Source organism: Procambarus clarkii, chromosome 90, assembly GCF_040958095.1.
Source record: "Procambarus clarkii isolate CNS0578487 chromosome 90, FALCON_Pclarkii_2.0, whole genome shotgun sequence".
NCBI classification, from domain to species: domain Eukaryota; kingdom Metazoa; phylum Arthropoda; class Malacostraca; order Decapoda; family Cambaridae; genus Procambarus; species Procambarus clarkii.
Genome location: NC_091239.1, coordinates 15,266,388 through 15,291,969, shown reverse-complemented (window position 1 = coordinate 15,291,969; position 25,582 = coordinate 15,266,388). Strand labels below are relative to the sequence as shown.

General features: G+C 44.0%; 1 protein-coding gene across 1 annotated transcript in view; it reads right to left on the bottom strand.

The window, feature by feature from the left end:
• Positions 1-6,438: 6,438 nt before the first annotated feature.
• The window catches only part of LOC123746597 (zinc finger protein 385B), a gene marked incomplete in the record, with an annotated part of 161,409 nt that continues 142,265 nt past the window's right edge, over positions 6,439-25,582 (bottom strand). The window contains 2 exon segments of the mRNA XM_069318373.1: positions 6,439-8,931; positions 20,892-21,059. Coding sequence (XP_069174474.1) covers positions 20,908-21,059 — 152 coding nt within the window.

Genomic DNA, 25,582 nt, shown 5'->3' with positions numbered 1-25,582 from the left:
GTGGTGGTACTTGCTTCCTGTGATGTTCGTGTATTGGTACTAGTTTCCTTTGATACTAGTACCATATATGATAGTGTAAACTTTGTGTGATACTAACAGGTAGCAATATTTGCTTCATGTGATACTACTAAGTAATTATTCAAACAAAGTGCTAAACTAGTATGGCTATATTATGGTGCTACTAACTTTTTGTAATGCTAGTGTGTGTGGTTAAGTAAATGCCAAATGAAAGGACTAAGCCAGTGCTTGTAAGTGGTGATATTAGCATCCAGGCTGATGGTAGTAGCTAGTGATGCAATTTAGAGTAGAAGGTACAGTAAAGCACTGGTATTTATTTTACACCATTTACAACTTTAGTTTGGCGATAGTGATAAACACTTCCATCCTAGATATTTGACCATATAAAAACAACCTGTCCTCTTAAAAAGAATGTAGCTTTTGGCCGTTTGCCCGTATGGCCGAATTTGGACGTAATTTGAAATTGAAAAAGAAATGAAAATAAATTTGGGATATTTTTTTTCAACAACAGTAAGTTAAGGGTCCTCTGATAGGTTAGGTGAGCAGGAAATTCTCATAAAGTTTCAAAACGTTAATTTAAAGTGTCCTCTTATAACCTCTGCGCGTAAGCCGGACGACTCAAATAGAAAACAGAACAGAACGTCACTTTTGTGAGTCGATTTCATTTCAAATTACGTCCAAATTTGGCCATAGTGCGCATACGAGCCAAAAGTGACGTTATTTTTAAGAGGACGGGTTGATAAAAACAGTTCAAGGAGTGCGGCACTTGGGCACACTGCAGAATTGGCCGGCCACACTGCACCATTGACAGTGGTCACCTTCGTGGCCTCCTCCACATGAGTGTCTTGGCGAAAGCTGTTTATCCATTTCGTTTTTTTTTTCCCCTCCTTTCACTGTTACTGTGCAACTTGCATTTTCTCTTGTATATGCTTCAGGAGACTCCCTAACCAAACTTTAAGGATGCTGGCCTCTCCACCATCCATAAAGTTTACAATGTTTGGGCAAGACTGCGTGAAGGTATGGAACAACCGAGTTCAAGAATTAAGAATTACTTACAATTTGCATTTGTTAACTACAGACATTGAGCAATTTACAATTTGAAAATTCACATTTCATTTCTCATCAAATGATTTATTAAAGTACAGGTTACACCACTCCAATTTGGTGCCTCGCTGTCGGATCAACATCAGTGTTGGATACAAGCTCGACTATAATAAACCACCAACTATGTGTGTTATGTTTACATTACTTGAGCTCTAATACAGTAATTTAACATTGAAATGTACTGTAATTCTACATACTTGATAAAATGATGAATTCTAAATCATTTTTAAGAAATAGTCATTCCCAATAAAGAATATACATTATTAAGAAAACTTTCACAGACTTTTGGATGCTATTCTCAAACACTACCATATAATTATGAACAAATACATGAATACTAGCGTTTAGGATTAAATAGTTTAAAAATAATTATCTTTGGTTAAAGAATTATATTAGAGTTAGCCATCTTATAATTTGAAAACCATTTATATACAGGAGGTTCACTATTGCTGCTGCTGCCAGGAAGATAGTATAAACTTGATTAAAAATTGGCATTAATTTAAAGATTTCTCACCTCCACAAACTAAATGCAATAACAGAATATTCAAGATTCAAGAGCCAATATGGGATAAAATAGCTTATAGGTGACAGAGGAGAAGGAGGAGGAGAAGGAGGAGGAAGAGAACAAGAAGAAGAACAAGAAGAAGAACAAGAAGAACAAGAAGAAAATGATAAGCCTATTTTTTAGATGCACTCCCCCACCCTCTTGAAAAAAAATTATAGTGTATTCAAACATGAATGTTCACTTACATTCATAACAATAACAAACAGGTAAAATAGGCGAGTACACACGCAAACGATGATTCCCCTTAATGTGGAAATGTGGTTCTCCTGTGTGCTTTGAAATAATGTATCAAGTGCAGCTCTTTCACGCAACAAAACCCTTTATTTTAAACAAAGAATAATATAAAAGGTTTAGCCATTGCGAGTCAACTGATTTTGTTTCAATAACATCCCTGGATAGTTTATACCACCATATGATACTCCGGTGAATGGTGGTGTAGCATACGACAGGTTTTAAGTGTGCAGCCCCAGCACGATACCTGGTGAACACCCTCCACATGTACCCCACACACAGACGAGGAGGGGGACCAGGGGAGAGAACACCTGGTGAACACCCTCCACACGTACCCCACACACAGACGAGGAGGGGGACCAGGGGAGAGAACACCTGGTGAACACCTGCCACATGTACCACACACACAAAGAGGGACCAGGGGAGAGAACACCTGGTGAACACCTACTACATGCACCACACACACAAAGGGGGACTGGGAAGAGAACACTTGGTGAACACCTGCCACATGTACCACACACACAAAGGGGGACCGGGAAGAGAACACCTGCCACATGTACCACACACACAAAGAGGGACCAGGGGAGAGAACACCTGGTGAACACCTACTACATGCACCACACACACAAAGGGGGACTTGGAAGAGAACACTTGGTGAACACCTGCCACATGTACCACACACACAAAGGGGGACCGGGAAGAGAACACCTCGTGAACACCTGCCACATGTACCACACACACAAAGGGGGACCGGGAAGAGAACACCTCGTGAACACCCGCCACATGTACCACACACACAAAGGGGGACCGGGAAGAGAACACCTCGTGAACACCCGCCACATGTACAAAACATAATCAATTAGAAATGAAGTCAAAATGACAGTCCTAAATTCACTGCTTTATCTCATTAAATATTGAAGTGGTCCAAATAAGTAATTGTAAATCAAGTGTATTTTTTAAAGTTAATTACCCTAAATATTCTATTTATACAATTTCCATAACAAGAACTAATTCAAGCGATCTGACCATTTTTTGCACAAAGTACTGGACAAAAATGGAATACACATTCTCACTCTGGAGGTATATAATACACTTCGGAGCATCTGAATCAACTCATTAAGTATCCTTTAGTGTTGGGACCTAAGTATCCCATCACAGTGTTTAAGACAGAACTTGATAAACACATCCAAAGGATACCTGATCAACCAGGCTGTGATTCATATGTCAGGCTCTGAGCAGCCGCGTCCAACAGCCTGGTTGATCAGTCCAGCAACCAGGAGGCCTGAACAAGGACCGGGCCACGGGGACGCTAAGCCCCAAAATTATCTCAAGGTAACCTCAAGGTAACCATCCCAGTGCCTTGAATGTAGCCAAGTTATTATCAATGTAAAGTTCTTTAGCAATTCACTATATAACTGCAGCTTGTTGGGACATAATTACCTTCAAAAATACATTAAATCCAAATTTCTTCTCTATATAAATATTGTATACAATTATATTAACTGCATAATCTCTAACAAAAAATACCTTGAGATTGTATCTTGCAAGTCCAATTGTATAAAAAGAAGCATACAAAAATATGCATATAAAATAACTTTGTTTAAATAATGTATAATAGACATCTGAACTTGTCACAAAATTCCTGACACGATGTTTCTATTATACAATACAGCTGCCAATTTCGAGACACGGTTGACTCGTCCGTTTACATGTTTCATTATAAAATATGAAGAGAGAACAGAGTTCAACAACTCTCCCTGATGACACCCGAGACGGGCTGGGCCTCAGCGATATCAAGTGGTCCTCAGGGAGCACAAACTTCAAGCAACTTAACTACAGTAAGCAATGGGCTCAAATACCTTCAACATATTAAGTATTTTACAAATAAAAACAGATGCTATCTAATGAAGAGCAAAGGTCCATGTCAAATACAAACCATTGAGACGAGTCTGTTGACTACAATACGTAAACAAAGGCACCCGAGCCTTAACTGGCTGACGTATTGCGTTCACCGCACGCATCCGTTTTCCACCTTCACTGCATGAACCTATTTTCCACCTTCACTGCATGAACCCGTTTTCCACCTTCACTGCATGAACCCGTTTTCCACCTTCACTGCACGAACCCGTTTTCCACCTTCACTACATGAACCTGTTTCTCACCTTCACTTCAAGTACCCGGTACCTTGTTTCTTTTGTATAATATTGTTTAACGTGTTTTGAAACACAATATGCTGATGCGGTCATTTTGTATGTAACGTGCTATACACCGACATATTAGGCATACAGCACAAAATAATTATGCACAGCAGCAATTTTTAACCACATTATGAGATTCAAGCACTATTACAACACTTCATGCACTGAGAAATCCTGTTACATTGGCAGTACTGTATTTTCAAACTTCAAAAAATTCAAAATTGAACTCGGTCAAATAATCACAAACAATAACAGAAATTACTGTTAGAAAATATAAGGCTGTCATGATATATAATGTATCTATATGGGTAAGGTACTTGAATAGTCTAATTAATATAGACAAAATTAGGTGTCATCTATGACAATAGCTATACAGTACTGCATATTAAATTACGAGATAATTCCGCAAAGGTGCACAACCTGGGGCTACATTATTTTATCTCTCCCTCTCTCTCTCCCTCCCAGTCTCCCTCTCTCTCTCCCTCCCAGTCTCCCTCTCTCTCTCCCTCCCAGTCTCCCTCTCTCTCTCCCTCACAGTCTCCCACACAGTCTCCCATCCTCTCTCTCTCCCCACCTCTCAGTCTCCCATCCTCCCCCTCTCCCCACCTCACAGTCTCCCATCCTCCCTCTCTCCCTTTAGTCCTCCTGTTCTCTCTCCCAGTGGGCAAAACATGCTCAAGTAATGTTGAACCAACACCAATCACAATAAATCAACGTTACTGATGTTGAATCAATGTTATCAACATTGAACCAATGTTATAAACAATGAACCAATGCTATCAATGTTGAATCAAGGTTATCAACATTGAATCAACGTCAGTAACGGACGAGAAATAAGTTGGAACACACACCATAGATAATCAAACCCACATTTTAGACGCATAGGACAAGTTGGTTGTTGCAACAGAAGCCATTCCTACTTCAAGAAGAGCATGAGGGGTCAACCCCAACCATCCTATGACACTCGCCATACAATCACAAATGTCTTTACACACTTTAGCAAGACTAGCCCCAAACATCTGGCCCCCAACCTCAAAAAGGCATACAGACAGTCTCACTTTATATACTGTATACCTGTATGTGTGTACTAACCTATTTGATCCTGCAGGATTGAGCATTGGCTCTTGGATCCCGCCTTTCTAGCTTCAGTTGTTTAGAGCAATGACTCCTGTCCTACTTCTCTATCATGCCTAGTTTTAAAGCTATGAATAGTGTTTGCTTCCCCAACCTGCTCCTTTAGTTCATTCCATTTCCTTACTACTCTCACGTTAAAAGAAAACTTTCTAACATCTCTATGAATCATCTGAGTTTCCAGCTTCCACCCATGTACCCTTGTTCTGTTGGTATTTCCTGTAAACATTTCTTCCATTTCCACTCTGTCAACCCCCTAAGTATGCTGCAATCATATATCCCCGCTCCCTCCTTTTTTCTAACATCGTCAGGTTCAGTTCCTTCAGTCGCTCTTCATATCCCATCCCATGCAACTCTGGGACTAGCCTTGTCGCAAATTTTTAAGCCTTTTCCTGAGGGTTGAAAAATTGAACCTACTTTTTTCTTTTACTGTTGGTATAAAACTTTTCAGCCTCCTTGCATTTCCACTTGACTAAGTCCATCATATCTTGCACTGTTTTTCCTCTTAGTTCTTCTTCCCACTGCACTTCTCCCAGATATTCTCTTATCCTCCTGTAATTCCCTTTCCTATAATCTACTCTTTCCCAGACCTCTTTCACCGTGGTCACAAGTTTAAGCTCGATCATGTAGCCAAAGACAAGGATACAATGGGAAAGCATCCTTGCGAAATGCATCCCTAGACATCAGACCAAAAATAAAGTTGTAAAAAATTTACTTTGGAGAGTTAATTTTTCAACTATCCCCGACAGTGAAGAAAAACAAGAAATATTGAAAAGATTCGTGTTAGAATCATTAATCTTACCTTTTCAGTCATAGTCAACAACATATGTTTGCAAACATCAACCAGAGAAGTGCAGTTACCAATAAGGTTTCAATTATTACACTGGTACAGGACAGCTTCAAGATGTGTAGACACAAAGGGAAAGTTGGAATATGGAATATAGCAGTCAAAAAGATTATGTTTGGATAATATTTTTAAAATTAAAATAAAGGCTTGTAAATTACTAAATATGGAAATAATAAACTCTTTGTGCTTATTTCAAAGGTAGTGGGGCAGGAACATCAAACAATGGGCAGCAAAGCCGACTAACCTTCGTGTAAAAATGATCACTGTTACTTCCACATCTTGGTTATGATAATGCTACTGTAATACAACTCTAACCCTGGGACTGAAATCATATGGTACACAACACCATTTGTAAACTTTATTAACTTATAAATATGATTCTGAAAATTACTCAGCACAGTGCTGGATTTTAACTGAAGCACAATGTCATGAATTTCCATCTGAGACTCGTGATGCTGTGTATATTTCTGCACCAGCAACAGGTGATGGATGATCGTCTCGGAACAATCACGATCGACGGTTTTTCGTGCAAAGTGAGTTGCGCCTTTTGTGCAGAGGTGGGGAGTCTTCCACTTGTGCAGAGGCAGGTTAAGAATGAACCATGACAAAATCAACTGTAGCTCTGAGAACCATTTCTGTTTCAAACTTTTCCAAGCCGAGTTTGAAACACCAGCCAATTTCTTACCGAACTTGTGACACACATCTTAAAATCCTCATAACGCCTTCCTGTTGGCAGATAATCTATAGACATAGAAGCAATGTGTCACTACTGTGGCCCTTTCATCTAGAATTTGCTTAAATAAAAATATTTCCTACATCAACAATAATGTTTACATATGAACATTTTATCACCCCCACAGTGTTAATTCCCCAGAAAGTATTGATGAGGCTGTCTGAAGTTCTCATGGGGTATATACATCTACAGTTCTGGGACAGTATTTAGAGCCTCTAAATCCAACAGACAATAAAACTGACTGACTACCTTTGATGTCTAAATTATTACCATTCTCTTCAAACCTTGTTTAGGATATATTACTGTACTCTTATGCTACTCCTAACCCTGGATCTCAAGTCATGTACAGAACTAAAAAAACTGAACCTGTAATTTTGGTATTTTAATTGAAGCATAACAGTCACTCAATTTCCAGTTACCACTTTTTGATATGTCAACAAAAATGATTTCTTTATATTAATGCTCATAATATATATAAAAAAAAATCACATCATATTTACATTATGTTCATTAATTAATTTAAAATCAGTAGCACCGACTTTAATCCAATGACCGCCAAAAAATGCCACGTCCCAATATCTACTACAAAGTGGCACGCAACTGGAAAGCCATTCATTCTGACAACAACAATTCAATATACTGTATGCTTATTTGAATTTGAACACAAATTCATGGAATTATAAAATGCCAAACTTTGAAAATTCAAAATCAATTAAGGTATGAACCAACTTTTGTCTGTCAAGACTACAGTACAGTACTGTATTGTATAATTTGTGATGTCGTAACGGGCTGCTGTCGTTGCGGGCCGCTCCAAGCAACAGCCTGGTGGACCAAGCTCTCACCAGTCAAACCTGGCCTCGGGCCGGGCTTGGGGAGTAGAACAACTCCCAGAACCTTACCAAGCAGGTATTTAGGTATCAAGGTAACTCCACTTAATTTTCATGTGTTGCATTGCCACAGTCCAACAAATACCTTATTACTTTTACTATGCTTAGTAAATGGGTTAAAAATGCATTTATACCATATTCATTTTGTTAATCAGAAATCCTCCTTACAGCTTCATTATCCAACTTGTATAAGAAGAAGAATGCATAAAATCTTGCTCTGAACCAAATTACATTAAAGGTGCAGTTATGTGTACGTCTAGGATGCTCTTTCAAGATTACTCCATCTACTGATGGAAAAGGATTCAAATACTTAACAAAAACTTAAATGCTGTAAATAATATGACTGGATTGCACTATGAGGGATTAACAGCATCTGAACTAAGTCATGCATACAAAAACCTGCGAATGATCCTCCAGACCGGCAATCAAGTTCGCACACTCTGTAGTGTCAAGTGCTATAGGTGAGCTACCGCACAGCTACCTTAAAAGTAGCCACCTTAAAGGTAATGTCAGCTACCTTAAAGATCTCCTACGTACTGTTAACAGCCATCTCTTATGATTGGTAAGACCATGGCAGGTGGAAATCCAGTGCCTATAAAGCTCACATTGAAAACCACTGAAATTTAAAATAATTGTGTATGTTTAGACATGCAGAAACTGTGCTAAATGGGACGGGATCATGAATGGATTATATAAAAGCAGACTTTGAACAGTAGTATTGCTTAAAAAAAAGAACATGATGCTCAATGTCCATACAAATACATGTTATAATATTTTGTAGATAAAACATGCTTCCAAGCATTTTAACTTGCTAGTTAAGTTTTAACTTTCTATAATAAACACTAAAAAAAAAAAAGGTAAATCTACTAGAAATGGCACAGCATCCAATACATGAAATTCACAAAGATCTTTCTAACAAATTACAATATTTCCATATTTGTCAAAATGGTAACCAAGTTAAGAAATTAGCACTGGAGATGTACCTGCCCGAACTATAAGTTCCTAACCTACAGCATTGTTATTATCCGTGACTTTCTAGACTCTCACAGCAGTTCACCGCCAGCAACAAAGTTGGATGATAGGGGTTGAGTGTAGGTGTGAGTTCGTGGACGACCCATGCGTCCACCACGGAATGAAGGGCGTCGTCTTCCCCTCCAACCACTGCCTTGTGGTTTACGTCCACTCACTTTATCCATGTGCTTCCTCGATGATAAATGCTGCAAATTGGCAAGGTTGGTAATATTTTGATATTTTATAGGTTTCCAGTTTTAACAAAATTACAATGCTTTTTCATATAATTAAAAAAATAATAGATGAGTCTTTTTACTGATAATTTTCCTGTCATATAATTCTTTACTTAACCATTTTACTGGCCAACCACTCTGCCGGACGGTAGAGCAACGGTGTCGATTCATGCAGGTCGGCATTCGATCCCCAACCGTCCAAGTGGTTCGGCACCATTCCTTTCCCCCGTCCCATTCCAAATGCTTACTTGGATCCCTTCCAAGTGCTATATAGTCGTAATGGCTTGGTACTTCGTCCTCATAATTCCCTTCTCTTAACCATTTTACTTTGGTTTTAGCAGTTCCGTGCCGAGTAACAAAAAAATGTATATTCATATTTTTCGTACCTTTTGTAAGGTAAGCCTAACCTGTTCAGATTGGATATGCTGAGGTCATACCTTTAATTGTTAAGGTATCTCTATTACATTTAAACAATACTGCAGTATTTAAATTTGTGCACATCTATATTGAAATATCATTATATACATGTGTACTGTATTATTATATTATGTTATATTTCATGATATGGTGAGCGAGTCGTTAACAAACAGTTTTGCGGCAGGCCACTAACATTACCCCCTCCCCTTGGGGTAATGAGCCAGCCAACGAGCCCCCCCAGGGGGTGGGGGGTGGCTGGCTCTGTTTGCCTGCATTTGGTCCCACGATTCGTGAGCATTTCAGGTCATGTCTTCGGCTTGTGGTGGCATTGGGTCATTCCTCTCCCTTTTGGACGGGAAGGAGGGGGGGGGGGGGTTGTTCGGGGCTGGTAGGGCAGGCAGTGCAGGTTTCTTCCCCTTTGCTTCGTCGGGTCATCTTGGAGTGGGTGCACTTGGGCGTTGTCAAAATTACCTCGTTCCTCAGGTGGGTTTTCGGCCTGTTTTCAGTGCTGAAACGGGACTGTGCGGATCTGAGGTTTATTCTGGACTTGTCCCGTCTGAATCACTGAATTCCTTGACCCTCCTTTCGGATGACAACTCTGTCCCCAGGTCTGGCTTCTCTTGGAGCCAGGTTCTTGGATGGCATCTCTGGACCTCTGGGATGCCTATTTGGCACTTCCCTATACATCCGGGGTTCAGGGACTGGTTAAGTTTCATGGTGGGGCATCAGGCTTACCACTTTTGTTGCCTTCCTTTCGGGTTGAATCTGGCACCTCATGTTTTTATGCATCTTACCCGGGGTATTTATGGCCTGTCTGCATCTCCTAGGTGTTCGGGTTTTGGCCTACCTCAACGACTGGTTGGTCTGGGCTCCAAGCCAGTTCGCATGTCTGCTGCCAGGGGTTTGGTTCTTTCCCAGCTTGCCCGGTTCAGGGTTCCTGGTGAACTGTAGGAAGTCCCATCTGGTTCTGTCTCAGGTTCGGAATTGGTTGGGCCTTGTCTGGAATTCCCGGACAGCGTCCTTGTCTCTTCCTCAGGTGGCGTTGTTCTGGTTGCAGTCTCGCCTTTGTCTGTTCCTGAGGGAGTTCCGGGTCACTTGGAGGTTGCTAGAGCACCAGTGTGGAAATCTGAACTTCGCTGTGATCATTTACCTGCTGGGTCGGGTTTGGTTACAGCGTCTGTTCTGGTTCCTTCAGAGCCGCCCCTTCTGCCGTGTCGCCAGCTTCCTCTTCAGGCTTTTCGGTGTTCAGTTCCTTGGCACCTTCCGAAGCCCTGCTTGATGTGTTCACTGATGCCTCCTCTCTTGGCTGGGGTTTAGTGACCAGTGCGCTCACCAGGCTGGCCAGGGGCGGTGGGCACTGTCCTTCCATCGGGCTCACAGTACGGTGCAAGAATTTGTGGCAGTGTGACTTATGCTGCATTGGATTCGGCTTGCTCGGAGCTCCATTCGGACTGTGCTCCAGCTCTTCTGCCGAGTTCTCGGGGTTTAGTTCTCAGTGCAGTTCATAACCAGGGCATGTCTAACGTCCTGGTGGATGGCCTGTCACGTTTCATTCCCTTGTCCAAAAATGGATGGTTGATGTCGACTTGTTCAGTTGGCTCTGCTGGACATTTGGGCCCGCCTCGGTTGGACCTCTTTGCGTCAGCATGGTTGATGCGTCTCCCCGTATATGTGGCACCCTTTCCCAACTGTGAGGCTGTCGCAGTAGATGCTTTTTGGCAGGACTGGTCGAGGTGGGGGTTACCTGTATGTCTTTCCCCCAATTCAGCTGTTACGTTGGGTTCTGGCTTAGCTCGAGTCCTATTGGGGAAGGGTTCACCTTCAGGCCCCATGGTGGCCAGCCCAGCCATGGTTTCAGGCTCTGCGAGCAGATCGTGCCGATAAAGTACCTTGCTAGTCCGCTCTACTCTCCTGTGCTTCACGTTTGGAGTTTCTTACGTGAGTGTATCACCATTTGTATGGTGACCAGGTGACTTCTCTCATGGTGTTCCACCTGCCATCTTCTCAGCGATAGTATGAAGTCTCTTGGTGGTCTTTTCACCACTTTTCACAAAAATGGAGTTTCTCGCCTCTGTTCGGTCTCAGGTTGCAATATCTCTACCAGGTGGGGTATGTTTTGAAGTGCCTACCATTCTGGGTGTTCAACCCCAGTTGATGGCAGACATGAATACTTTCATACATGTGAGTTTCATAGATCATTACTCCCTTCACCTCTCTGAGGGGACTATGGTCTGGGTAGTGGTCTCCGGTAGGCATGACAACTCCATTTGACTGAAGCCCCGTACTAATATTAGCTAATATCAGTCCAATAGCTCCAGCGAGCCTCCGGGGCTCTACCTAGAAAATGGAGTTTCATTACATTCAACGCTGGTTTTATAAGTTTCAGTCTTGAAAAAGAACATTCTCTTGTACAGTTGGTCACCATCATGCACATGAACACACTGAGTACAATTTCAACATTCAGGAATACAGATTTCAAATTGTCCGAAATTATTTTTCTGTACAGTGCAGGGAGAGTCTCACAATTTTCATGGCTATGTAGTGCTTGAGATGCTTACATTCATTTAAAAGGTCATCATAATTTAGGTCTTTGTGATACATATTAGCCAGATGTTCACATTTTTTCATTAGTGAATCAGAAGCAATGGTTTTCAATTCACTGAAGAAAGAAAACAGTTCCAATCTACTCACCTAGTTGTGCTTGCAGGGGTTGAGCTTTGGTTCTTTGGGCCCGCCTCTCAACTGTCAATCAACTGGTGTACATAATCTGGAGCCTATTGGGCTCTATAAAATCTACATTTGAAACTGTGTATGGAGTCTACCTCAACCACATCACTGCCTAATTGATTCCATTTAACTACTCTGACACTGACAAAATTCTTTCTAATGTCTCTGTGGCTCATTTTGGTACTCAGTTTCTACCTGTGACCCCTTGTTTGTGTTCCACCCATGCTAAATACTTGGTCTTTGTCCACCCCGTCAATTACCTCGAGAATTTTGTAGGTGGTTATCATGTCTCTCCTTACTCTTCTGTCTTCCAGAGACGTGAGGTTTAGCTCCTATAGCCTTTCCTCGTAGCTCATACCTCTCAGTTCTGGGACTAGTCTGGTGGCATACCTCTGAATCTTCTCTAACTTTGTCCTGTGAATCTGTGAATAATCCTCAGGATGTTTTGTCAGGCAAAGGTTAGAGTATCCAGAATAAGGAGGGAAATTTCCACCTTGAATTTTTTGGTATTAATCAGAAGTACCGCTTGTGCTGCTTCATCATATTTACCAAGACGCACACTTTGTTTTCGTTCCCATTTTTTCCTATCACTGTAATATGTTTTCTGGACACATACTCCTGGCTTTGAATTCATATTCACTAAATTTGTCTCTAGTTACCTGAAGAAAGGTTTTCATAGACTCAAGAAGATTCGTGGCAACAAGGATACCTTGAGGTTACCTTGAGGTGCTTCCGGGGCTTAGCGTCCCCGCGGCCCGGTCGTCGACCAGGCCGCCTGGTTGCTGGACAGGATGTTCACATTCTTTGATTGCAGGACCTTGTTTATTTTGTTCATTCTTTCTAGCATGACATTCCAAAGAATTGTGAGAAAGATTGTTTCCAGGTTTTCTAGTTATTGCTCAAGTCTTCTGCCTCTCACCTTGTATTCACTTGCTCTTCATTGTCTGCTGAAAGAGAATCCAGCGCATGTTTTATTTCCTCTAAACCTCCACCGTACAGAGCATGAACAGCATGAAAATGTGCTGACCATCGTGTGTCAGACAGATGGTTATCTTGAGGTTATCTTGAGATGATTTCGGGGCTTTTAGTGTCCCTGCGGCCCTGTCCTCGACCAGGCCTCCACCCCCCAGGAAGCAGCCCGTGACAGCTGACTAACACCCAGGTACCTATTTTACTGCTAGGTAACAGGGGTATAGGGTGAAAGAAACTCTGCCCATTGTTTCTCGCCGGCGCCTGGGATCGAACCCAGGACCACAGGATCACAAGTCCCGCGTGCTGTCCGCTCGGCCGACCGGCTCCTGACTGACCATGGCAGTTTGATAGTGGAATTGTGTTTCTCATTAAGAAAATCCATGACAGTGTCTGTTAGATCCTTTGCTCCATGAGAAAAGATGGGGATGAACATCAAAAATGTTCCAAAGGCTCACAGCCTTAATGTATCAGACAGTCAATGACAGTTGATTTGTGTAATTACCTAAGTGTAATTACCTAAGTGTAGTTACAGGATGAGAGCTACACTCGTGGTGTCCCGTCTTCCCAGCACTCTTTGTCATATAACGCTTTGAAACTACTGACGGTCTTGGCCTCCACCACCTTCTCACTTAACTTGTTCCAACCGTCTACCACTCTATTTGCGAAGGTGAATTTTCTTATATTTCTTTGGCATCTGTGTTTAGCTAGTTTAAATCTATGACCTCTTGTTCTTGAAGTGCCAGGTCTCAGGAAATCTTCCCTGTCGATTTTATAAATTCCTGTTACTATTTTGTACGTAGTGATCATATCACCTCTTTTTCTTCTGTCTTCTAGTTTTGGCATGTTTCATGCTTCTAACCTCTCCTCGTAGCTCTTGCCCTTCAGTTCTGGGAGCCACTTAGTAGCATGTCTTTGCACCTTTTCCAGTTTGTTGATGTGCTTCTTGTGATGATGATGTGTCATCACATCATCTTCTTGATGATGTGATGTGTGTGAGATGTCTGGAGTGGAATCTACACTTATTGAATAATACTTTGACTCTACTTCTTCTTCAAGAATACCTGTAGTACAAACAACCTGTTGTCCCATAAATTCAATAAATTCCTAACAAATATTTGCAGATAAATATGACGGATTCCTTTTCCAGGATTTCCATACATTTTGAAATGTTCTTCCATGAAAGTGTCAAATTCACCCAGCAGCTTTGTTATACTTAAATAGTTGCCATTTTTTGCTGACCCAATAATCTGATTTTCTCCACGAAATGACAAACCGCTAGAGGCAAGAAAGCGAATTACAGACACCACACGTGTCAACACTTTATGCCAATATTCCTGCTCTGAGCGATGTTGCTCAAGTAATAGAGTCTACACATGCAGTTTCTTTATGCCTTATCAATATGGGGAACCCGAGAAAGAGCCGAACCCATATCAAACTCGTACAGGGAAGGGGGATACAAAACCCCAAACCCCGCCCCAAGGTCATCAAGCCCCAGGCAGGATGGAGCCAGGGGAGCCGGTCGGCCGAGCGGACAGCACACTAGACTTGTGATCCTGTGGTCCCGGGTTCGATCCCGGGCGCCGGCGAGAAACAATGGGCAGAGTTTCTTTCACCCTATGCCCCTGTTACCTAGCAGTAAAATAGGTACCTGGGTGTTAGTCAGCTGTCATGGGCGGCTTCCTGGGGGCGGAGGCCTGGTCGAGGACCGGGCCACGGGGACACTAAAGCCTGAAATCATCTCAAGATAACCTCAAGAGAGGGGGGCCCCCTCAATGGGGGCCCAAGCACCCCAATCCGACTCTTCGCCAGCCCGGAAGCCTCAAAACCAGGCTCCGGGGCAGAGCTGTCCTCCATGCCCTACACCCTCGAAGAAAAGGCAGAGTCCAAGGTAAAAGCACCACGGAAGGGGGTCTGCTGGGAAGACCTAAAAGCCTCAGCGGGAGGAACAGGCTCAAAGACCTCAGTCCCTGCATCAAATGGTGTAGCCCCCACAACCGCCCAAGTCTCACCCTGCAACTAAACCCCGCCCCGACTCTGAAACCCTCAGATGTTTGGGAGCCAGCAGCAGGGGGAAAGGAGCAGGGCGAATCACGCCAACTGGGGAAGGACTCGAGGGCACATACTGAACCAAGGTCGAAGCAATCAACATCTCCTAGTCCGTGTCCATAAATAAAAAAAGGGGCAGCCCCAGGACATTCGAGCAGGCAACCAACCTAGCACATTGCAACAACAAAAACCTACCATGCAATGCGACAGCTGCTTGACCCCTAAGATCGCCCAAAGGAGAATGGGTAAACTGGAGAACGAGCGGGAAACAAATCTCGCACGATTCCGGGTCGAAGGTGTTGTCACCCCAACAAGCAGCATGACGGAGGCAAAACAGATGATCGTCACTCTGAGACAAGGGTAACAAACAACTTTCAAACACGCACCTGAGCCTCAACGGGGATTTCCAGGGCCCGCAGGGGATGGTGTCCCAAAGGGAAGCCCAAGCACTGGTGCTGCAAAGCCAATTGAACCCCATACAAGCCACCACTAGTATGCAAGCTGAGCAACACCATGCACCCCAATCAGCAACAAACACTCCCTACCCAGGGCCAAATGCAAGCACCAAGACCCCCACTGACCCGAGGTCGATGCCAAGTGACAGCAATCCCTAAGGGAGTGAGAACCCGAAAGCACAAAGGAAGAGAACCCTGTGACCCAAGGGTCACAAGGTCACTTACAGGGCGCCTAGGGAAGATAACCCTAAGCACATGCAGTCCGAAGTACAGCTTACTCCAAGCCACTGCCCCACACACACAGTAATTACAACTGCAAGGGCAAAAGTCTGTCAGGAAATTGAGACGAGAGGAGACGCCGGCCCAAGCCAGCTTCAGTCAACAAACAGGTGGGCAAGTTGCCAGCTCGGTGGGGCGGGCAAGTTGCCAGCTCGGTGGGGCTGGCAAGTTGCCAGCTCGGTGGGGCGGGGCCTCGCTCCCCCTCCCGGAGTGGGGAGGAAGGGGGAGCGAACAAGCAGCGCGTCAGTTTGACGACGTTTTGCTTGTTGCATTGTTCTCTATATGGGAGTTCTTGGGCTCCGTTCGGTTACAATTTTCTGCCAGTTGGGGTTTGTTTTGGGATGCCTACCTTTCTGGGTGCCTAACACCGGTTGTTGGCAGACATGAACATACTTACAAAGAGTGGAATTTTCATAGGCCATTGCTCCCGGTGCCTCTCTGAGGAAGCCAGGTTCTAGCTCGTGGTTCCCATTAGGCAGTGACTGTGACTGGAGCCCCCTCAGTGGAGGGGCTTATACAGTGGAACAGTTTTATATAGTGGAACCTCGACTTATGAATGGAATGCCGATGGCTTTCAAAAAGTCTGAATACTTTTATACTGAATACTTGAATATAAGACTGAATACTTATGAATTTTTTGAGTTAGGACCTCAATTTTGTCAGAAAATTCGACTCAGCTTATGACCTTTACCTCAACTTGCAACTCTGCTGACATATGTATGGGTCGACGGAGCGCATGGTTTCTGGTGGCATGGGCGACCCCACTTCAGTTTACCAGACCGCCCACTTAGTGACAATTCTTTGTAAAGAATTTCATTGTTTTTCAGCTCTTTTTGCTTTCTAAACATAAAAGTAATTATCATATACCACACCATGGGTTCCTCAACAATTAAGAAATGGTGTGCAGTATGGGAAGAAATGCAAAGTTTTGTTGAAACGACTCGCCCAAATCAAGCTGCAGTAGGCTGTTGGCTTAACCCTTTCAATAACACTCTGATGCCTCACTACATACAAATGTTAAAATGTCGGAAAATACAAGTCTCTATGGAAAGGTTCTTAGTGAGAAAAACAAGCAGTGAGCCACAACAAGTTCCTAGTAGCATGCAGGCAAAATGTAGGAGAGAGAGTACCTCAGAGAAGTCCTCACTGCCTGATGTTATAATGGAAGGGGACTCCCAAACAGTAACACCTCTCAGATTCATTCAGCACCGCTCCTGTGTCAGGTAAGTCCACTACGGGCTCACCATAGCCAGTGCTACTTGCCCCGCTCCTGTGCCAGGTAAGTTACGGACTCACCATAGCCCGTGCTACTTGGAACTTGTTCCGAGTAGCTGAATCTACAACACCACCACCTCTCCTCCTCCCCCCCCCCCCCTCCTCACCGTCTTCCATACGTCAACAAGAATTATTAATGAAGGTAAGCTATAATTTGTACATACTATGGTACAAAATATGAGTGTGTATATTATGTATGAAATATATTTTGAAGTTAATATTTTTGGGAGTGTGGAACGGATTAATTCAATTTAAATTATTTCTTATGGGAAAATTTGTTTCGCGTTGCGAATTTTCGAGTTACTTCCCGTCTATGGGAACAGATTTAATTTGTAAATGGAGGAGGTCTCTGTATAATATCTTTAATTAAAGTAGTGTAATGTCCTAGCAATAAATATACACCCACTTGCCACTAGTCTAACAATATTAAATTTCAGAAATAGAACGAATATCTCTACTGATTCCTTAAACTGCACCTGAAGCTAGGTTAGTTAAGTTCATTTATTATGCACCCCATACCCATCTTGTGGGCAGTAGTGGAAAGGGTTACAGAGGCACATAATGGGCTCAGGGACTGAACCCCACAATTCATTTAGCTAAGCAAGTTACAATCTTGATGAATTAGTTACAAAATTCTAGCTCATCAAGATTGTAACTTGCTTAGCTAAATGAATTGTGGGGTTGCTAGGGCAGACAGAAATGATAGTTGACTCAAGAAAATGGTCTCCTCCTTCCTCAGGGACTGAATAAGATGCCTCTTGAACTGAGATGAAAGGAACCCAAAGCTCCCAAACTAAAATCTACATGACCCTGCCAAACTTGGTGGGTGGTGGCAGAACCAGAAGCCTCTTCACCCACAGATCCCTGCCAGAATTTATAAGCATTTTGGAGCTACAACCAGCCTGATCAACCAGGTTGTGACCCATACGTCAGACTGTGAGCAGCCGCGTCCAACCAGTTGACCAGTCCAGCAACGAGGAGGCTTGGTCGAGAACCGGGCCGTGGGGGTCGCCGAGCCCCTAAATCACCTCAAGGTAGCCCAACAAGGCTAAGGTAGTAAAGACAATAGTCTCAACCACCTCATAAAACAATGGAGGGTGTTCAAACTCTCCACTAGCATGAGCCAGGGGGATACAAGCACCTTCCATGAAGCTAACAATAAAGCATGGAACTTCCTGCAGACTTGGTTTCAAGAATAACCAGTCAAATTGAGCTAAATTGGTGGCATGAATATACACACAGTGCTATGGCTCATATGAGTACTGTACTTAATTGGCGCTGTGCTCAGAAAAAATAGCTAAATGTAGGTCTGTAAGATAACAATGTAGAGTGGAACCTCGAGTGACAAGTGGCTCCATCTACGAGCATTTCGAGTAAAGAGCGAGCAACTCGCCGAAAATTTGTCTCGATTGACGAGCTTCCGCTTCAATAACGAGAAAACCATGTGGTGCTCCCTAGCGTTCCTGCTGGTTCTCTCAAATTCTCAGATGCCTCCGACGATGCAAATATATATTTTTTTAAAGATGCTAATGATGCTGGGATGTAAAGGGGTGACTGCTGTAATGTTGCAAAGCATTGATTTTTTTTTTTAGAAAAAATAAACAAATTTGAAAAAAGAACATGTCAAAAAAGTTCATTCAGTGTATGTCAGGTAGGTTATCTTGAGTTGATTTCGGGGCTTTAGTGTCCCCACGGCCCGGTCCTCGACCAGGCCTCCACCCCCAGGAAGCAGCCCGTGACAGCTGACTAACTCCCAGGTACCTATTTACTGCTAGGTAACAGGAGCATAGGGTGAAAGAAACTCTGCCCATTGTTTCTCGCCGGCGCCTGGGATTGAACCCGGGACCACAGGATCACATGTCCAGCGTGCTATCCGTTCGGCCGGCCGGCTCCCTGAGGCTGGGAGCTGGCTGCTCCATTATTTAAATAATCAAATATCATGTTGATGTTTTTCGGTGGTGGAATGGATTAATTTTATTTCTATTATTTTAAATAGGAAAATTCGTTTTGAAAGACGAGCGTTTCACATGACGAGCTTGGTGCCAGAATGGATTAAATTCGTTAATCGAGGTTCCACTGTAAATGAAACTAACAGGTACTGGTCTAGCTGTACTCACCTAGTTGTGCTTGCGGGGATTATCTTGAGATGATTCAAGGGCTTAGTGTCACCGAGGCCCAGTCCTCGACGAGGCCTCCACCCCCAGGAAGCAGCCCGTGACAGCTGACTAACTCCCAGGTACCTATTTACTGCTAGGTAACAAGGACATCAGGGTAAAAGAAACTCTGCCCATTGTTTCTTGCCGGCGCCCGGGATTGAACTCTGGGCCACAGGATCACACGTCCAGTGTTCTGACCGCTCAGCCACCGGCTCCAGGTGGAGTTGAGCTTTGGCTCTTTGGTCCTGCCTCTCAACCGTCAAACTACTTGTGAACAGATTCCTGAGCCTCTCAAGCTCTATCATATCTACATTTAAAACTATGTATGGAGTCAGCCTCCACATATCACTGTCTAATGCATTCCATCTGTTAACTACTCTGACACTAAAAAAGTTCTTTCTAATGTCTCTGTGGTCCATTTGGGTACTCAGTTTCCACCTGTGTCCCCTTATGCGTGTACCACCCGTGTTAAAAATCATCTACCCTGTCAATTCCCCTGAAAATCTTGTATGTGGTGATCATGTCTCCCTGAGCTTGTCTGTCTTCCAGCGAAATAAGACGCAGTTCCCTCAGCCTTTCTTCGTAACTCATGCCTCTTAGTTTAGGGCCTAACCTAGTGGCATATCTCTGAACTTTTTCCAGCTTCGTCTTGTGCTTGACAGGGTACGGGCTCCATGCTGGGGCTGCATACTCCATCCAGGATTAGCCTTACATATGCAGTATACAAGGTTCTGAAAGATTCTTACACAGGTTTCTGAAGGCAGTTCTGATGTTAGCCAGCCTCACATAGGCTGCTGATGTTGTTCTTTTGATGTGGGCTTCAGGAGACAGGGTTGGTGTGATTAACGTGATTGGCGTGGTTTTGGTCAACTCCTAGATCTTTCTCTTTTTCGTTTCATGAAGGACTTCGTCTCCCATTTGGTAACCAGTGTCTGGCCTTCTTTTCCTCCCCCTAGTTTCATTACTTTACATTTACTTGGGTTGAACTTTAGTAGCCCTTTGTTGGACCATTCCTTCAGTTTGTCTAGGTCATCTTGTAGCCTCATACTATCTTCCTCTGTCTTAATCCTCCTCATAATTTTTGCATCATCAACAAACATTGAGAGGAACGAGTCTATTTCCCCTGGGAGATCATTTACATGGCTGGCTGGGTGGCATTGATACCTCCCCCCTTTATCTCTTTTACTACAAAACAAAATGATATTCTTAAATCTGATCTGATTGGGAGCCAGTCGGCCGAGCAGACAGCACGCGGGACTTGTGATCCTGTGGTCCTGGGTTCGATCCCAGGCGCTGGTGAGAAACAATGGGCAGAGTTCCTTTCACCCTATGCCCCTGTTACCTAGCAGTAAAATAGGTACCTGGGTGTTAGTCAGCTGTCACGGGCTGTTTCCTGGGGGTGGAGGCCTGGTCGAGGACCGGGCCGCGGGCACACTAAAAAAGCCCCGAAATCATCTCAAGATAAGAAGATCTGTTCCAATCCTCTTACTACAATATTTCTACTGAAAGTAACATTAATGAGAGTAAAAAAAAAATGTACAATTCAGCAATTATAAAACACGAGTAGTTTTGTAAATAAGCTTCTAATAACAAAATGTAATCTTACCTGAGCCAGCTGTTGCTCAGAATTGCAGTGCGCCTGGCAAGGGTTGCACAGGTATTTTCCCCCCTCCTTTTGTGTCCTCTAACTTGGTGACGCACTCGGGGATATCAATGTTGGAGCTCGATGGTTCCGACGGAGTCCCTGTCCCACCATTGGAGCAGCCTGTGACCCCTACAGTGAAGATGATTGATAATCAGAAAAGAGGCAATGATGAATCGGTCTTACTTCAGCTCACCCAAGGGTCCTGACCGATTATCATGCTTGATTATTCAATCATATCAGTAGATGGGAAAGAGGAAGAAAGGACATATATAGATAACCAACCAAACACCTTAAAAACACACCCTTTATCCAAGAAGAACATTACTGAACCAAACAGGGCAACACGACCCTCATCATTCTTCTGACCAAAAACCTGGCTTATATATAACATATAGTGTCTTAAAAGACAATACATTTGTGCAGTGTATGCACAAATATGCATATTTTAAATATGCACAAACTACTTTCAGAAGTGATGGAGAAGGAAATCCCCAAAAGATAATCTATCCTACTTCTATATTTGTATTATAAATTTCTAAAGTCACGTCACAAGTGACTTAAGAATGACCTGGTGCATAATCAACATGAGTCAAGGATGTATCACAAGGTTATTTAGAAATGTTTTACATTATTAAAATACAGCTGACTTTTGGTTTTGTGCTGCAATATTGCATTGTGGTTCGAGTCAATGGGAGACGAAACGAGACCAGCGGGCCTGCGGGCCGCTCCAAGCAACAGTCTGGTGGACCAAACTCTCACAAGTCAAGCCTGGCCTCGGGCCGGGCTTGGGCAGTAGAACAACTCCCAGAACCCCATCAACCAGGTATATGTGGGCCTGCGGGCCGCTCCAAGCAACAGTCTGGTGGACCAAACTCTCACAAGTCAAGCCTGGCCTCGGGCCGGGCTTGGACAGTAGAACAACTCCCAGAACCCCATCAACCAGGTATATGTGGGCCTGCGGGCCGCTCCAAGCAACAGTCTGGTGGACCAAACTCTCACAAGTCAAGCCTGGCCTCGGGCCGGGCTTGGGGAGTAGAACAACTCCCAGAACCCCATCAACCAGGTATATGTGGGCCTGCGGGCCGCTCCAAGCAACAGTCTGGTGGACCAAACTCTCACAAGTCAAGCCTGGCCTCGGGCCGGGCTTGGGGAGTAGAACAACTCCCAGAACCCCATCAACCAGGTATATGTGGGCCTGCGGGCCGCTCCAAGCAACAGCCTGGTGGACCAAACTCTCACAAGTCAAGTCAAGCCTGGCCTCGGGCCGGGCTTGGGGAGTAGAACAAACTCCCAGAACCCCATCAACCAGGTATATGTGGGCCCTGCGGGCCGCTCCAAGCAACAGCCTGGTGGACCAAACTCTCACAAGTCAAGCCTGGCCTCGGGCCGGGCTTGGGGAGTAGAACAAACTCCCAGAACCCCATCAACCAGGTATATGTGGGCCTGCGGGCCGCTCCAAGCAACAGCCTGGTGGACCAAACTCTCACAAGTCAAGCCTGGCCTCGGGCCGGGCTTGGGGAGTAGAACAACTCCCAGAACCCCATCAAGCAGGTATATGTGGGCCTGTGGGCCGCTCCAAGCAACAGCCTGGTGGACCAAACTCTCACAAGTCAAGCCTGGCCTCGGGCCGGGCTTGGGGAGTAGAACAACTCCCAGAACCCCATCAACCAGGTATATGTGGGCCTGCGGGCCGCTCCAAGCAACAGCCTGGTGGACCAAACTCTCACAAGTCAAGCCTGGCCTCAGGCCGGGCTTGGGGAGTAGAAGAACTCCCAGAACCCCATCAAGCAGGTATCATTAAATTATATTACACAGGTAATATTCAGAACTACGGTACTGTATACAGTCCACATGGTGATGCAAATCCCGGTTATCAACAGTAGCATATAATCCTTAGAACTCTCTTATCAATAACCAACTATGGCTTTAACTCCAATAATATTAAGTTTCAAAGAAGACTGAAACCCAGAGTATTTATAATGGTCAAGCCACTGAGCATACTGTATGGCAACAGCCAAGCCACTGAGCATACTATATGGCAACAGCCAAGCCACTGAGCATACTGTATGGCAACAGCCAAGCCACTAAGCATACTGTATGGCAACAGCCAAGCCACTAAGCAATACTGTATGGCAACAGCCAAGCCACTGAGCATACTATATGGCAACAGCCAAGCCACTGAGCATACTGTATGGCAACAGCCAAGCCACTGAGCATACTATATGGCAACAGCCAAGCCACTGAGCATACTATATGGCAACAGCCAAGCCACTGAGCATACTATATGGCAACAGCCAAGCCACTGAGCATTACTATATGGCAACAGCCAAGCCACTGAGCATACTATATGGCAACAGCCAAGCCACTGAGCATACTATATGGCAACAGCCAAGCCACTGAACATACTGTATGGCAACAGCCAAGCCACTGAGCATACTATATGGCAACAGCCAAGCCACTGAGCATACTATATGGCAACAGCCAAGCCACTGAGCATACTGTATGGCAACAGCCAAGCCACTGAGCATACTGTATGGCAACAGCCAAGCCACTGAGCATACTGTATTTACAAAACAATCTTCTAAGCTGTTCCAAGCGAAATAAAAATATCTGGTATTATACCAAGTCAATTTTCCCACAATGCTGCTATACGGTAAGGAATTTGTTCTACAAATGTGGCACTCTGTTTAGCCAGAACAATTTGCAAATTTTAACACAAATTTTAGAAGAAAATTAACAACAAGCACAAGTACTCGGATGTGGACCTGTATACATGTGGCTAAATATCACTTTTAATAGTGTTATCTTCTTGAGGTTATCTTGAGATTATTTCGGGGCTTAGCATCCCCACGGCCCGGTCCTTGACCAGGCCTCCTTTTTGTACCCCCCCCCCCAGGAAGTAGCCTGTAGCAGCTGTCTAACTCCCCGGGTACCTATTTTACTGTTAGGTGAACAGATGCATCAGGGTGAAAGAAACTATGCCCATTTGTTTCCGCCTCCACCGGGGATCGGACCCGGAAACTTAGCACTATGAATCTCGAGCACTGTCCACTGAGCCGTCAGGCCCCCTGTCTATCACAAAAACCAAAACCAAAATATAACTAGACGAAGTCATTTGGGCGGGGCGCAGCAATTGGGCATACTGTACCCGTATTGTTACGCACTTTCAAAAAGATTCACCGACTAATTTAATGTTGAAGAGAAAGTACGGTTATGCTCAGTTAAGGTGTCGGCCTCTTCTCTCTCATGTCTACACCACTGTGTTGTTCTCAGAGCTAAAGCTGGAGCTGTTCTCCAACTAAATCTCCTCAAATAATGGTTCAATCTGGTCTGTCGGCTGGTCGGAGCCGGGGAGCCGGTCGGTCCGAGCGGACAGCACGCTGGACTTGTGTCCTGTGGTCCCGGGTTCGATCCCAGGCGCCGGCGAGAAACATTGGGCAGAGTTTCTTTCACCCTATGCCCCTGTTACCTAGCAGTAAAATAGGTACCTGGGTGTTAGTCAGCTGTCACGGCCTGCTTCCTGGGGATGGAGGCCTGGTCGAGGACCGGGCTGCGGGGACACTAAAAAGCCCCGAAATCATCTCAAGATAATCTCAAGATCGCATTAATACTGAGCACCATAGACAGTCTGAAACAGAAACCATTGCTCATACAATCCTTTCTGAAGGAGTCAAAGAGGTTTTGCAATTCAAATTGGACATTATATTACGATTTGACTTGTCAACAGCATATTGCAGACTTTTCTAAACCAGCAGTCTACTGTGTTGTTGTATATTCAATGAACTTAACATTTAAAAAATAAATAATTAAACAAATAAATAAATATATCAATGAACGAATAAATGAACAAATATGTCGGTCTTTTAAGCATCTCACTTTTTAACATAAATTACTATGTTACATAAGACAACTTTGAATACATCCTTGTGCAAAATCAACTATTAACTATCACCTGAAAATTACAAACTTTCATTTCAACAAAATCTACACAAGTTCATTTAAAAGTACACCTTCACAAAATGATAAAAGAGGCCTGCACCCATGCATCTCAATAACCAGGTATGGACAAGTTGCAAAACACACCAGGTAAAACGAGCTTACTAGGCAGCACTTAACGAGCTAAACCTTAACCTCCTGTATGTCAAGGCAAATCAACCTCCTTAGGTAAGCACTGCTAGGTAATCTTCTTGAGGTTATCTTGAGATGATTTCGGGGCTTTTAGTGTCCCCGCGGCCCGGTCCTCGACCAGGCCTCCACCCCCAGGAAGCAGCCCATGACAGCTGACTAACTCCCAGGTACCTATTTTACTGCTAGGTAACAGGGGCATAGGGTGAAAGAAACTCTGCCCATTGTTTCTCGCCGAAGCCTGGGATCGAACCCTGGACCACAGGATCACAAGTCCAGCGTGCTGTCCGCTCGGCCGACCGGCTCCCCAGGTAAATGCAAGAGTCAACATAATTCTTGCAAAGAGAGGAGAAAAATTATCCTCCATTTTGCAGCTAATACCTTTTCCTAAATGGCAGACTGTGTGAAACAAATGGATGGGACGGTTAAACCTGAAAACCATAAAGTGAAGGCTCCACCGCCTCCTCAAACAACAGTTGTACACAATATGAGAGAGATGTACATCCCATACCAAGATTAATCATTTG